Here is a 16,750-nt window from a genome sequence, read left to right on the forward strand (position 1 = left end):
TTGATTTCCAAATAAAAGGCACAAAAAAACCCAATATGATGGTAACTATATTCTACTGTGGTGGTATTAAAAAAGTAATTTAACGTTTTACTGTTGTTTAATAGGTAATTTTGTTTTGTTTTGTTTTGTTTTACTTATTTATTTATTTTTTTTGCTTGTATTCAACCACGCTGAATACTGCTCATGGCTGTTTTGCAGTGTGATCATGTGTTTTATTATGTGTGTTTTTGTTTTTTCGTTTTTGTTTTTGTTTTTAACAAACCAAGGTGTAACCATCAAAGTAGCCTTAATGACACTGGCTACAGTGACTTGAATTTTAGTCCGTGGCAACTTTCATAATTGTAGATATGAGTCTGTAGGTGCACATTTTTAAAAACTCTACATCTACAAATCTCTTAAGTTTCTCATTTTGTAAAACCTGATTTTTATAATAATGATTTTTGTTTTTGTGCATTTTAGTTTGTCGGTTGTCACGTCGACTTACGAACAGGGGTTTTATTTTCAAGCTCTGACCGGAAGTCGTTCTGTTGACTCTGTTGAACTTGACACCTGTGCGGTGCTGGACCTCCGGAGAAAGCGGAGAGTGAGCCGGGTTATTATATTACCTTCTGATCCGTTTCCTGTCAGTTTTCTCAGTTTTTGTTTTTGACAGTTGTTTCAGGAGAAACTCTGCTGTTCGCTTCGTCTAGACCAAGAAAACTTTGCGCTGACAGACATAAAAATGGAGATAGAGAAGGAAGTGAAGAAGGTAAGCTTTCCGCCCCCTCAGTATTCTCCGTCGTTATCTCGTGCTGACCCGGGGAACGCCCTGGAAAGGTGTGCCGACGGGCAGGTGGCGACCAAAGTTACACTGGCACAGACGGACTTTTTAAATTGCTTTTGGGCTTTTATTTCGAAAGCGTTTCAGAGTCATGTTTTTTTTTTTTCGTTATCATTGATAGAATGGGATTTAAACTACATAAGAAATTCTAATAGCAAATTTAACAGCCGTAGCTGGTTGACTGATATGAACGAACGATTGTCTGTTGATTGGTTTTCAGAACTGCCTTGAGAAGTTACTTCTCTTTTAGAAAATGTTTTCATCTGAAAGAACAATGACAAACCTCGTTTGAAATTTTGACAACATAGTGTCACCCTGTTCATCAACACAACTCACTAGTTCCCTGATATATTAGCGGTTATTTAGTAAAACAGTATAAGTCTTTACAAAATTCGGCATAGACATTGTGCACGAATCAGCTCTTGTTTTTACAATTTGGATGTTTTAGTATTAGTGCGCATTGCTCTGTCCCGACAGCAACTCCGCTTTTGAGGGCGAAAATCATCGTGACCGTAAAATGCAAACCAGATGTAAAAGTTAATTAGCTCAAGAGTAGCAATGTTGCTATTTGAATTAGACAGTTGCCGAGTTGTAAATCTACTCTCGACTGTGCTTCTAAGATATTAAAAAAATATATTACTTGTTATGTAATTCACCTTTAAAGCAAAAGGATTCAAAATTAATAGAGTTATCAATGGAGTTTGGCAGTACATGGCATGAAGGAAAGTTTTCTAGTCTGCCGTGTGACTTAAAATGTTAACATGGTTGTTTGAAAGTGTGGGTTTTACCTCCTCAAGACAAGGATCGCATTAAGACAGAATTTGTCCAATGGATTTTTATTCATTTCAGTTCAGAATTGTGGATGCACATCTTTGCAGGGCACATCTGATTCGTCCAGCTTAGTCTCCCTATGAACCATGAACAGTCACAGTACAACTAATGTAGTTTGGAAATTTACTTTCAAATGAACAGTAACAGAGGTCACCATCAGACCATTTACATTTTGCATTTGCCTGTTTAGCATCCAAACATCCTAGTCTGCTGAGAATAAGAACTAATAGTGTAGGAATTGTTCATTATGCGCTTCAATCCTTAGAAACGTACAGCTCAGCTAAGGAACCAAAAAGTGTAGTGTGAAAACCCAAATTATTACTTTAAAAATGTTTAAAACATTTCTTTTGGTGGCCCAGAAATTCTTTTAAGGTGCCATTTTCCCTACAGTTGTTAACACACCTGATCCGTATCACTTCAGTTTGCCTGAGCCACAGGATTCTTGTGTAGACCTGCAGACAACTGACAGCAGTGGAGGGGCAGTACAGATCGCTGCAGGGGTCAGAAGTGGTTAGTGTGATGTGTGCAGCAGTGAAGCTGCAGCATCAACCAGTCAACAAGCTGCAACTTTAATTTGTCCTCACTTTGTCTTCAGCATAATTCATGTAAAACACTGCTTCTTGCTTTACGTGCAAGGACAAACTGTTGGTTACAATTAGGCAAAGCATGTGTGCATGGCATGAGACTAATGTGTAGTTTGTGGACAACAAACTACACATGCGAGTGAGCTATTCCAGGATTCACCTAGCCATTGCGTCTTTTTAAAAGGTCTTATTTGGTTCTTTTTTTGGCAGGTGGTTGGATGTTTTTGAATGGAGCAGGATCTCCAACAGATAGCCTGTTGTCTGCCAGAGTGAAGGAATTTACCAGCCTGTAAGAGCCTAGATTTGTGGCTGGTGCCATTTTCCTGCTCTGTTTGCAGGTCCATTTGCTAGCTGCTGGTCAGTGAGAGCTGTTGGTGGAAAGATAACGTATCATCTCCATTAAAGTACATACAGTAAGCTGCTGCTGGAAAGTGGGTCTGTGCAGCTGGATGACCCAGACAGCCCCTGTCTGACATCTGCTTTTAATCCCTGGAGGAGATAAGTCTGGCTGCTGGAGGCTGCAGGTCACTGAGGGCGCCTCAGTCAGCGAGAGGCTCCTGTAATTACAGTCAAACTGTAACTGCCCTTTTCAAGACAAGCTGCCTGTGTGTTTGGGTAATATTGTGCTCAATTAAGCTCAAGCAACCATCGAAAAAGACATCTGAGGTAATAAGTGGTAACTATGAGCACACTGTGAACGGGCTGGGAAATCATCATCACTGCCAATCTGTTAAATTGAAGTTGTGTCTGTTGGCCTTTCTCAGAGGCTCTGACCTCACCGGGAGTCATTTCCCTGAACACCTATGTGGGTGTTGAAGCTGCCATACGCGGGATTTTGTGGAAATATATTTGCAGCAGAGAATGAATGACCTAATCTGCTCAACATCTCGCTGCTGGCTCAAACACATTTGAGATTTCTGTGCAGCTGCCTGGAAAACAGTCAAGCCAGTGATACATGAGACAAATCAAATATCAAACCAGCAGCAATGAGGCTGAACAGTATACTACTGTGCAATGAACTGAAACAGCTTTTTCAACTAATTTTGGAGCCACCCTGATTAAACTATACTCTGTGTCAGTGAATCTGCCTGATACTCTTCATACACACAGCTCACCCAATAAGCACATTTATTTTTAAAAGGTTAAAACCTGCGTTCTGGCTTCTCATTGACGTTGCAGAAACAAGATGTCGTGGTCTGAGAGCAGGTGGCCAGCTGACATGAAAATGGCTCCAGAGCCAGTGACTCCTTCCTTTACAGCTGCGTCTGGCCTGCAGCTCAGCCCCGCTGCAGCAAAGTGACTCACGAATATGACTCATCTGACCTGAACTGTATACTTTGTGTCTGAGCTTCCTCTTTGCACACTGTTGTCAGCAGAATTAATCACCCTGCAGGGTTAGTCACAATACGGAGTCACTGATCAACATCAACTTCTAATGCAGATGGTGGAACCGTTTTCCGTTTGCCTGAGATAAATATTTAGATTTCCTCAAGCAGTGACCACTTAGTTTGGGTCACCTTGAATCCCTTACTTTAACATTTAAGGTATTTGGCTGATGTTCTCATCCAGCAGAAGTTTGGCTCTTTTAGTTACAGTTTAGTATTGTTTTGGTGACAGTACTGAAAACTGCTGGGTATTTGTTCGGACCCGCGTTGAAAAAAAAAATCAATTCACAATCTGCCCTACATAAGATGATAATCAGATAATAGTGAAAGAAACTATAAATTACCAGGAGAAACATTGGCCAGGACTTATGAACTAAACGATTGAATAACTTTTTATGTTTCAGTAGTTCAATTTCTTTTATAAGCACACTTTTTAAAGCATGCATAAATTTCAGAAAAGTATTGTGTTTAACAGCTTTCACTCTGCTTTTAGTAACTTACAGTAAGACAAGGAATGTTTGTTTATATAGCAAGTTTATTTCAAACATAAATTTAAAGGATGAAATTTTTTTTTTTAATTATTATAATTATAAAACTGAAAAAAAAATAGTTCACAATGTAAGTGCAAAGTAGAGAATTCTACTTTACTGTTCTGGTCTGATTTTTGTTTGGACCAGTTTCACAGTCTTTTACTGCACAAGTAAAATAAACTGAGATGAGCATCCATTCCCTACAGTTCTGTTTATACTGCCTGCAGAAGTGAAAGTAGGAGTGTGCATGTGCGGCCTCACTGAGATTCACTTATGTGTTTGTCGTTTTAATTATCACCACAAATCATGTTGCTCAACTCCGTTCGTGTGCTCCTGTACGACTCCCAGGAGACGGACGTCTCACGCTGGTCTGGAGGTTGGGATCAAAGCTAAAATATTGGCATCAAGCTTCCTGCTATTAAAAACGGGACTCACTGTCTGCATTCCTCAGTCTTGAGTTTCTTTTGGGTCAGAAACGTCTCTCTGACAACAGGGGTGCCGGCTGGATCCCACAAGGCTTTCAGCATCATTGAATAGTTGACCATATATGGTCATGAACAGCGTTAATGGCTTAAGGTGGACATGAGCATTAAATGGCACAGAAGACAGGGAAAAGGGTGTAGTTAAGGAGGCAAAAGCAACTGAGTTTCTGAAAGTCTTTATGGTGTTTAATTTAGGCAGCTGGAAATTTTCTGTGGAAGAAGAGGTGTGGCTGAAATGATCCTAAAGGCAAGAAGAAAACAATTTTGAGTGAGTCACAAATCATTTGAACCCAAATAAGAGGGTTTGTATTGACTTAAAATATAGTATATGGTCTATGGTCTAAGGCTGCTTGTTACTTTCAACAGTCTTACTCAGTTTATTTAATCTGAATATTAAAAAAAAAAATCAAAAAGAATATGTGACCTTCTAGAAATTCCCTGCTAGTCCAGACGCCTCCAGTGTCACATCTGTACCACTTTCACTTCAGAGAGCATAACTGAGAGTAGCTGTTTCCCATATTGAGCATCACTCTTATCAAAGAGTCTGGTACCTTGAGTCCTACTTTGTTCCAATTCCTCCAAGAGCATCTAACCCTCGAGACTGGGCTGGAATTTAATTAGCAGTTTTCAGTATCATCATTTAAACTGTTACTTGTCCCCAGTTATGTGGTGCATCTCAGGGAACTCTGACTTTCCTTTCAGTTTACAAGCAGTCCAAACAAAAATGTGAAATCATGTAATCATGTGCTCTGTTTACAGATGACCCTGGGCCACGAGTTTGGTGCTGGAGCAGCCTGTTTGAAATGCAAGGACAAGTGTGAAGGCTTTGAGCTGCATTTCTGGAGGTTTGTACTGTTCTTCTCTACAACATGGCACCGACACAGACACACACTCGCTGTGTCTACATCAGGGGCATATGGGTAATTTCTGATTAAATCAGTAGCAGTTTGAAGCACTCTCTTGAGCAAAGCAGTGAGCCTCAGGTGAAGGTACTTACTGGGCCACAGCAAAAAACACAGTGGTTTTATTGGGCGTTTGCCAGGTGTATTAGGATTATGAACCAGCATAGTCGTGAAAAAAGCATGCTTATTCAGCACATTGTTCTTGGAATAATAGTAAGGGATAACAAGAAAACTTCCACTGGTGGACCCAGACTGGTCAATAACATTGCTTTCCTCTTTGCTTAACTGAAAATACTGTGATAGCAGCAGGGGTCACCAACCTAATAGGAACATGCTGTTTCTGAGAACAGCTGCACTTCATGTCCGTCTTTGAACTCGGAGTTCCACGTCCCGTCGGCTTATTGTTAACAAATGTGATGGCAATGGTGGAAATATCAGAACAGTGTGAGTCTAAAGGAGATAACTTGAGGTCTGATTAGTGCTAGAGCCTTTGGGGGTGGGCTTCTGGTCCTAATTCAGCAAAATACCTGGAATTGGAGGCTGAGAACAACACATTCAGTCCACACCTCTGCACAGATGCTAGTGCAGACACTGTGGGGGTTTTTTTTGTTTGTTTTTGTTTGTTTTTTCTGGGGACAGTCCTGTGTTAGTCTTGACCACCCAGGGTCCCCTGTCTTCCTTGCCCTGTCTGTCACAGTATGCACATTTATTTGGACCAGTGACTCATGAAATAGTCTTCTGCCTGGACAATTATCCACACTTGGCTAGTTTTCCTGAAGACAGCACCAGGTGCCCTGATGCCCACCACAGCATCAGCACAAAAGGCTGACCACAGCCAGGAGAGATTGGACTGTTACAGACAGACAGTGGCCTTACTTGCTGTGCCATGTTGGATCATTATTTGTCTTTATACAGTACATACATAAATATCTTGTATGAATGGTGTGCACAGCTAAAGGTTTAAGGCTTTCCTTAACTCCAAAACCTAGAAAATGAACAGCGGAAGCTATGCTGCATATTATTCATGATTTAAATATCTGTCATTGCCATTAATGTCACCAGAATGAAAGGGAAGGATTTAAATGTAAGAGTTAGTCGTTATCAGTTAATAAGTAATCCTCAGTTTGAAAATGTCTGTTGCTGTTCAGCAAAATCTCAGAGGCACTTTATGCAGCCAGGTGTATTTTCTCAGCTTTTACCATAGACAAAGTCATGCACCATTTCAGAGTGATCGTATCGCACAGTTTACCAGACACTTCTGGAATCTGAATGCTGTCATCGTTGTTTGTTCTCACCTGTAAAATGAAACAGGGTTTACGTAGCTTGACACAGCTGAGGGCACTGCTCCCCATCATGTTTGAAATCTGTGGGCCTGGTCATGCTGAAGCATGCCCAGCAGTCATAAATTGTGTCATAGTTACTCTGCAAATATGAAGCAGGTTGTGTTGAGGCCTGTGAAAAGAGCAGATATTTGAATCTAACACTAAGTTTATTGTGTTGATTGTATTGTAGGAAAGCTGTAGACGATGCGGAATGTAATTGTTGTAATAAGAAAAATTCCAAAACAAAAGCATGTAAAGAGCATACAGAATAACAAAGAGCATACAGAATAATAGTAGAAAAATCCAAGCCCTAAATGTTTTCTTGTTCTTCGCCTATCCAGAAAAATCTGCCGAAACTGCAAATGTGGCCTCACAGAGCACGATGTGGCGATGAACTCGGAGGAGAACAAGAAGGTGGGCAAGTTGTTCGAGGACACCAAATACACCGGCCTCATCGCCAAGCTGAAGACAGACGGCATCCCCAGCTACCAGGGCAACATGGTCACCATCACTCTGCCCACCCCTGCTACTGCCTGCATCGTACCACCAAGTGCTTCTGCCACTATTGTGCCCCCCTCTGCCACAGCTGGTTCTGTACAGCCTGCTGGAGCCTCTACAGGTACAGCACCCAGCAGTGCTCCAGCCCAGGCCCGTGCTCAGACCCAGGCTCAGCCTCAGCTTCAGCCCGTTCCAGCAGGTGTTACACCAGTGAAGGCCAACAAAGTGCCGTACGCTGTCAGCGCCACATCAGCCAGTGTGACACCAGTTCCCAAAGATGTGCCAATGAAGTCTGTCACCTATGAATGGGCACCACCAGTAACCAATAAGTATCTGGTAAGAGACAAACTGGTGCTAAAATGATTGTAACCATCTGTTAAAATCAGTAACATTATGATAATCAGTTGATAATTCAAGTGATTTATCAAGCAAAAATGAAAAACATACACTTTTTAAGCCTCTCAGATGTGGTAATTTGCTGCTTTTGATTTTTTTTATATCACTGGAAATGGAATATCTGTGAGTTTTGGACTGCTGGTCAGAAAAACAAGAAATTGTCTGCCCTGGAGTCCAAAACTGAAATTGAAGCATAGCACCTCAGGCACTGAGATACAGGATGATATGATACAGGATCTGATACAGGAAATTAATAACAAAGATGCATTTAATTGCTGTCTCTGAAGCAACTGCCTTTTTGATCTGAAGTTTTCATGGTCTGTTTGCCCTGAGCAGCACCATGAAAAAGTTATGGAACATTTTTAAGGAACTCTGGGCTTTCTCATGAAAGCCTTTGGCCACTAGAGGTCCCACTAATATTCATTCTAGTTCATATATCTAGCTTAAAGTTGTTAACATCTCTCAGCAGGTGAAACACTGATGTAATTCTTAACAGCAGCAGCTCTCACCATCTCACTCATCTTCTGCTTGGAATTAACGTACCCAGTCTCTAAAAGTCCTGGATTTGTCTTTGTTTAGTCTAGTACTGTATCTGTTGGACCCATGTTTTGCATGTCTTCTCACCACAAGACAGGACAGTTTCCTCTTACTTTCTTTCTGATTGGTCCTTAACCTCCCTCTCTCTGTACTCCTCTCATCTCTGTCCTTCATACATCTTTTTTTATGCCATTTGAAACAGTTTCTTTTCATTTTCCCACCGACTTCCAGGCAGTGCGTTACATTGAGCTGCTCCCGCCAGAGAAACGTCCGGTGGCCGGTACAGAGGGAGCTGTTTACCGTCGGCAGCAGATGGCCCGCCAGCTGCCTGAGCACGACCAGGACCCGTCCAAGTGCCACGAGCTTAGTCCTGCCGAGGTCAAGCAAATGCAGCAATTCGTCCGCAAGTACAAGGATGAGGCCCTGGGGGTTGGAGACGTTATGCTGCCTGAAGAGATGGCTCTGGTTCAGGCAGGAGGGAAGGGTGGAGTTGGGGGTGTTGGGGTTGAAGGTGCACCTGGTGCTGGAGGGGCAGGGTTTGGCCCCGGCAGTGGTACACCTGGAGCTGCGGCTGGCACTGGTGGTGGAGGGGCTGGGTTTAAACCGGGAGTCGCTGGCGCTGGCGCTGGTGCTGGTGCTGGGGCTGGGACTGGCGCTGGCGCTGGGGCTGGGTTTAGACCTGGAGTTGGAGTTGCCAGTGCTGGAGCTGGCTCTGGGCCGGGGGCTGCAGGCTCTGGTGTTGGGCCTGTGGGTGGGGTTGGAGTGGGCACTGGCTTTGGACCTGGAGCAGGCGGTAGCGGTGCAGGAGTTGGAGCTGGTGGTGCTGGACCATTTTCAGGGCCTGGTACTGGACCATCTGCTGGCTTTGAGCCAGCTGGAGGAGCCATGGGCACTGCTGCCACTGCTGGAGCCATGGGCATCCCTGGAGCTCAGCAAGCTGGACTACCACAACAGAACTTTGTAAGATGTTCTAATAACATTTTGTTTGATTCATTTTAATTATTACTTATTCAGAGCAGCATAAATTTGTTAAATGATAAAATGATATGACTGTATCATCTCAGTTTAATTCCCCTGTAAGTTTGGTCAGATCACACAACCTCTCAGATTTCTCTGGTGAACGTTTGGGGAGGTTCTTACCTCCAGACTACTCTTGTCATTGCACCAGTGACGCCACAGTTTAGGTCAAATTCATGTTTATGATGCACAGTATGTACAACTTGACTAAATTACAGTAATTAGAGAAAGACTGTGATTTTTCACAGTGAATTACTGTTAGTAATAATTACACAAAACTGTTACGGCTTGACAGGACACTAGATGGAGCCATAAGACCAACCCTGGCTCAGCCTTCCCCATTCATGACCCATGGATAGTGATTTAATTATGATTTAAACTGGGTCATGAGTCACAACTGAAGGTTTTTTCTTTTAATATTCTGTTATCACCATGTGCAGTTAGTTAATTCTTGCTGTCTGGAGTCTTATGATTTATTCCTCTTTTTAGTTCTACTGTGAATCATATTAAGAAGAAGGGTTGGGTATGGAAACAAGAAGCAGCAGTGCTTAAGCAAGAGTAGCAGTGTTGAAGTGAGATCACATGTCAGCATTAGCATCAAATTTTGTTTGTTTTTTCCTGTTTTTCTCCATCTTGCTTGCTTCTCTCTCTTTTATTCCTTTTCTCACTCTGTCAGCTTTAACTTCCCTCTTTATTCCTTTCAGTGTTCACAATGTCAAGAACACACTCTTCTCTCTTGGCATAAGTGACTTAAACAACTTTGTATTTACTTCTCTCTGCCTTCACACCCAAACTGCAGCAGCAGTCATCCCATCATAATTAAAAAACGCCAGGGTCAGGTCACCGAGGCTGTGCTCTCTGTGTTATAAAGGGGCATTCCACCCAGCTATTTTCAGCACTAGAATGTGTCATTCTCTACCATTCAGGGTGTAATGAGATCTAATACAAACCGTTTCAAATGTTTTCTTAAAATAAAATGGCCTTTTTTGTCAGATCAAAGGAGGCCCCACTTAACTGCAAAATGGACTCAAAGAGGGGGATATTGCCTTTTGTTTAAACGGAGTGAAAAGTTTTAGAAGTGCATAATAATTCTTTGTTATTGCTGAAGGGGATGAAAGAAATCTTTTTGGGACAGGATGCAGCTGACTTTTCTAACACAAGTCAGATGAGCTGTGACCGAGGTCACTTTACGTGTACACATCCATGTATGAGTACACATCATCAGCTTGTGCTCTAGCAACTTGTGATGAGCACTTTTTTGACATTTTATAGTCTAAATGGTCAATTCAAAAATCCTTAGATTATTAGATAATGAAAATGATCACGAGAAGCCCAGTAATACCAACCGTCTCTTCTTTTCTTTTTCCAAGTCGTGCCATCAGTGCCAGCAGCCGATGCGTCTGGGTGAGCCAGCTGTCTATGCTGAGCGGGCCGGCTACGACAAGCTGTGGCACCCAGCATGCTTTGTGTGTTGTACCTGCAATGAACTACTGGTGGACATGATCTACTTCTGGAAGAAAGGCAAGCTGTACTGCGGACGCCACTATGGAGACAGTGAGAAGCCACGCTGTGCAGGATGTGATGAGGTGAGAGGGGATCATTTAGATTATTTGAAAAGTATTTTTGAATTTATCAGTAGCTTTGTTTAATTTTCTTTACAATACTATTATTGTCTGATTTGGAAGCAAAATTTTAAACGTGCATGCAACACTTTCTCTGCAGTTTTGAGGTTGGTAACACTATTTAATCAGGAATTTGATGCATGGCTGTCCACAGCTGATCTTCAGTAATGAGTACACTCAGGCTGAGGGCCAGAACTGGCATCTGAAGCACTTCTGCTGTTTCGACTGTGACTGCATCCTTGCCGGAGAGACGTATGTCATGGAGAATGAAAAGCCTGTCTGCAAACCCTGCTACATGAAGAACTACGCTGTGGTGAGACAGACTTTCTTTCTCTGGGGTTCTGTTGGTTTAAATAGTTGGAATTGTTTTATTTGTTTGCTGCACACTGTTATCCAAATCACAGTTAAGCTCACCGGGTGCAAAAACATAATAAATATTAGTCTTTGTGTATAACAACTTAGGTTGATATCTCATTATTTTTTTATTAAATGATAAAATACAAAATAATGTTAATGCTGCATTGTTCAGAAACTTAGACACAGGATATAACAGACCTCAGTGTAAAGACTGAAATAGGAAAACGATTGTAAATGAACGCTGGCCACCCAAAACCAAGAATGTGAAGCACTGGGCGTGTGTTTACATGATTTATCCAACATAATCTCCTGTGAAGCCGCTGTTTTTATGTAGCGTCATACCTGCCTTCACGTCTGACTGTGTGATTGTAAACTTTAAGAACTAGGGATTCCACTGCCCTGCCAAGCAGTTTTCTTTTAAAGTTTGTCTTTTAAAGACATATTTCCCACTAGGCTTTAAAGTAAAATTGAACTCCAAAAACTTTTAACACCAATATTTATTACATTTCTGAGCACACTGCAGTGTGCTGAGCATTTTTTATGTGTGCATGCTTGTCTCGTGTTCATACTTACAGTTTGGTTACAGTTTGATTGAATTTGTTTTGTTAATATACTGAGAAACGGCAAAATGACTAAAACCTAAAGGGAAAGTTTGAATAACATGAAAAAGAAGACGGCTATGCAACTTGACATCATTATATCCTCGTTCATCCCAGAACTGCTCGGCCTGCCAGAATGCGGTGGAGCCCGAGGCCCAGAGGGTTTCCTACGGCGAGCACCACTGGCACGCAGAGCCGCAGTGCTTCAAGTGCTCCGGCTGCTCCAAGTGTCTGATCGGCCAGCGCTTCATGGCAGTGCAGGGCTTCCTCTTCTGCTCCGTGGAGTGCAAGAAGAAAACCATGGCTTAGAGGGCCAAAACAACTCTCCCACATCTTCTCCACAACCACTTGTGAAACCAGGACAGGTTCAGCTAAAACCAGAACCAGAGCAGGGAAAACAAACATTGGTGCAGCTGAGCAGGGTCAGAGATGGATCGTGGTTGAGTGAAAATAAAATAGTGCCTGGTACATCTAATATAGAAATGTACAATAATAGTGAGTCCATTTGCATTTGGGTGCTCTTTCCTTTCTGTCCACCAAAGGCCACAGTATTGATAAATCTGTCTCAACTGGGACACCTAAACTTCTACTGTGTAGTTTGTCCACTGCCTTAAAATCAGTCGTCTTCCTTCCAGGTAGAATTTTTTTGTTCTCTTTCACTCTTCTTGCACTGTGTTTTTGTACGGATGACATTCATTTTGTATTGGTCAGAGGTGGCAGTCCAGTTTTGTCATGTTAAACCTGTGTCTGTTTAATTAGCGCTGTTCTAATGTTGATTTTATGTGCCACCGTTTACTGCTTCCTTCATACAACAGACTACTGATTCTCACCTTCCTCTGTGCAGCAATACGACGAGCAATAATAAGCCAGGTCTGGGGTTGATTAGCTTCCAGTGCTCTGTTTTCCAGATCAAAGTGAAATATAATAATAATAATAATAATGAAAAACCTTTATTTTCAATCCAGTTATTATGCAGCATATTTCAAGTGCTTTGACCCCCACACACTCATGCACACACTCTCTCTGTGATAGCAGTATATTTGGCTGAAAGCAGCCAATGTCAAAACCTACCAGTATACACCACCAATTACCAGTTTACGATGTACACCTGTGCAAACTATTGCCACACAAACAACAGCCCTGCAGTGATGTGATGGTATATAGACAGGTGTTCCTAATATCATTCCCTTTGTGTTCGTTAATGTGGGTAAACAAAGTGCACAAAGATTTGGAATACTGCAAGAATGTCAGATAGTACTAGATTTTATCTAATGAACTGGTAACACTGTGTAATGCAGTTCAATACACAACAAAAACACCACGAACTATGTCCTCAGAAAATGCTGTTTAATAGATTTAACACCTGTCTGATGCAGTTCAGCATGATCACAACTATTCAGTTACTGTATCATCTTGCATTTGATTGTACAGATGTTTCTTTGGCTATTTATTCTTTATTTGGATCCCCATCAGCTTCCACAAAGTGGTCTATAGTCTTGGATTAATTAAACAAATGAATAATGATTATGTGCAAAATAAAAAATATATCAGTAAGTTAGTCAGTAAATCAAACAAAAAAGGATGTACAAATCAATCACAGACTGCAGAAAATATGTGTCCTCCCTCTGCAAGGACTTGATTTGGATTTGCCAGAAAAGTACAGTTTTTATCCAAGTCTGCTTGTATCACCCACTGGTCCCATGATAGATATAAACACTGTAAAAATGTCCTGTAGGAGAAATGGAAGGTTTTCCATGGGTACCCATAGGATTGATGGACTGAAGAAAAACACTGTAAACTGTCACACCTAATTTTTTTTGTCACTTTAGTTTTGTTATTTTTGTACCATGTAATTTCCTTTTCATGCCATGAACTGCACTTTAAATTTTTTTTTTCCCCCCAATGATTTGGGTAATAACTAAATCCCTGAAATATGTCTCAGAAATATGAACATGGCTTCACTAATTAAAGCCCCTTCACAGTCATTGTCCAACCACACAGCTGTTTTCACTTATACTTGTTTGGACTTTTTCTCAGGACAGTGTATGTGCAGACGACTCGACTGACACACCTGTATCTCCTGTTATATTTAGCTGCACCTGTTGCAGCAGCAGCAGAACCTACTTACTGGTCTAATGGGCAGGACCCTGAGACTTAATGTACCCAGTGAATGTTCTTTTAGCTACTGAATTGATGTGGCAGCACAGCTGATCACCTGCTCAGCAACAACCAGTCATGCAACAAACCATGAAAGCAAAATTACCCTCTTTTTAGAGGCCTTTTTTTTTTTTTTTTTTGTAAGACATCTTGACTTGCCATAGCTGGAAAACCACAGAGCAAACTAATAACATTAATTGTACTTGTGTTCATTGAAATATCTCAGTGAACCAGGTCTCTGAACCAGGACTCGAGCACAGGCTCACTTAAATGGAATGCAGCATTCATTAATGTTATTAATTACACCTGTGCTGTGACAGGTCTTCCATGAAAAGGGTCTCTTGGTGCATTTAGTGCAGTGACCTCATGTATGGCTCCAACCTGAGCAGAGGTCTGATCAGTATAACTGAAAACACCTGTGTGGATGTGCAGGGCCTTTGAAACTGCTAATTAAGATACAAACGATGTCACGTCCAGACTACATGCACATCCAGAGTGTACAGACTATGACCAGTGTGCATTACTGTTTTGTACTGGAACAAGAAATGATTAAACTGCATCTCTAATGCCACTGCTGATGAAATGTTTTAGCATGTATCTTTCTGCTTTCCTGAAGAGTTTTGCCTCTGTTCATTACCAGCCTTATAGCCGACACCTCCCTGTGTTTCATGGTCTGTAGGTGAAGCACTTTAATGACCAGTAAAGCTCACTTTAACTCCCGCAGGACCCATGTTGACCCATGTGACCTATGTTCTGACGTATCAGTTGTTACACTCTGATGGGAACTCTGTGATAGGCCGGCCATGATGGAAAAACCACCTCTTGGGGTCTCGTGTTTTCATTCACTAAGTGGAAACTGTGGACAATTCAAGGAAGCTCCATCTCTGAGGAGCCCCATTGTCTTAAATGGCCGTCTGCCCAAAGCCGTGCTGCTATTTCCCCTCTTTCAACCATAGCTCTACCAGACCTGATGTGACCGAATCACCTGGCCAGCTCCAGGATCACCCAGTTGTAACCCCTCTCCAGCATCCTCCTCTATCCTTTCTCTGATTTCCTCATTTCAGAAAATCCTTTCTTTTCCCTGCTCTTCTGTCACAGGAAGTCATGGCATTTTTGGCTGTAGGCTTGCTGCATCAGTCTAAGAATGAAAGCTTTTGTTTTCTGAAGATATATATGTGAGTGTTCCCCTGTTACCTTACCAGTGAAGGAATTACAGTACACTGCAAACAGCGTAGGGGTAGGGGTGGGGTCTTCTTCCTGTAATATTGTGTGCCTGCTGGAATTTGCATGTGATTTGTTTCATACCTGAATTTGCATTGTGCTGCAGTTTAACACAGGGATTTGCATTGTAATTCATTTCTCAATGGAATTTGCATTGTGTTGAAAATTTACTGGAATCCTCCCTTGACTCCATCAAATATACCAAATTTCCCTTGCTTTTTTTTGTCCTTGGGAAGTGGAACCCGTTTTGCTCTCCAGCTCCGTGTTTTCTCATGGAGAAATGGAGCTGCGACGCTGAAGTGTTGATTAGCTTGTGGTTTACCTCACCAACACCAAATGATGATAGATGTCTCTGGTTCTCCTGAGGGAGCTGGATGATGCTGATATGGAGCAGAACATTGAGAGGCATGGATGACAGACAAGAGCAACGTCTTATGCTTTCCATGTATCCTCCTCTGAGTCTAAAGAGCCACTATGTTGATTGTATTAGACCTGGGTAACTCACAGACTCTTTGGCTCAGATCCTGAACAGTGAGCTGTAGTAGCATACCATGGTTAATATCACCAGATATGATATATAACTTAGCTTTTTTTGCACATTAAAATCCAGATGATTCAGATGGGATAAACCTAATAAAAATCAAATTTCATTGGTGGGAGCGACTCGCTCCGAGGTTAGTATATGGAGGACCTGATCTTCGTAAATCATGTTCAGAGCCTGCACTCAGACAATCCTTGTCATAAATCCCAGTCATAAATGTTGTGCAGCAGCATCTATGTGAAATCAATGTAAAAGCAGTGAGTCTGAGTCACACCAAGACACAGGACAGATTAAATCAAGATGACTTTTCTAAGTTATTTGGAATTTGAATTTTACAATTTCCATTGGCTTCAACAAGGACAGTGTGGAGACGCCACATGAAGCACAGACCAAGCTGTAAGTCTGTTTCATGGTTTTATGCTTGGATTACAACACAGTATAATCAGCAGCAGCAACACATACTGCAGTTAGGGCACAAACAGACTTCTTCAAAATCTGAATTATCTATATTTTGCTCAGACGTAGTTTGCTCAATTGTAGAATATTGTCTTTGTAACACAGACCACTGACAAACCACTCAAGTTGTATTTAAACACATTCTTACAGTAAGAGAGGCTGCAAGGCGTGGATTTCATGGAATCATATCTGAATCATCTACAGCTGGCCTCAGAGTGGAGATACAGATGTGGGTTAGCAGAGACAAAGCATACTCACTCTGCTTTTTACTGAACAGATTGGGAATTCTCAGTAAAACGTGATTCTGTGGATCTCTTGATTACTTGATTACTGCTGCTGTAAACCTGCTATCCTTAGGAGTTGGTGCAGACCAAAACAGAGCGAAAATCTGCAGTTGAAGTGGCCACAGGGGCAATAATCAGCTCATTCCACACTCGAAAACAAGTTGGTTGATATGGTACATCTGTATAACTACCCCAACTCCAATGAAGAC

The 16,750-nt window shown here is 41.8% G+C and overlaps 1 protein-coding gene across 1 annotated transcript; it reads left to right on the top strand.

Annotated features, from left to right (window-relative positions):
* The first annotated feature begins 555 nt into the window (after positions 1–555).
* On the top strand, positions 556–15,475 carry tes (testis derived transcript (3 LIM domains)). The gene is made up of 7 exons (XM_041038782.1): positions 556–748; positions 5,392–5,477; positions 7,198–7,690; positions 8,519–9,247; positions 10,675–10,890; positions 11,081–11,239; positions 12,000–15,475. The coding sequence occupies exons 1-7, from the start codon at positions 722–724 to the stop codon at positions 12,189–12,191; spliced, it is 1,902 nt and encodes a 633-aa protein (XP_040894716.1). The 5' UTR covers positions 556–721; the 3' UTR covers positions 12,192–15,475.
* The last annotated feature ends 1,275 nt before the right edge of the window (positions 15,476–16,750 follow it).

Source organism: Toxotes jaculatrix, chromosome 5, assembly GCF_017976425.1.
Source record: "Toxotes jaculatrix isolate fToxJac2 chromosome 5, fToxJac2.pri, whole genome shotgun sequence".
Lineage (NCBI taxonomy): Eukaryota > Metazoa > Chordata > Actinopteri > Toxotidae > Toxotes > Toxotes jaculatrix.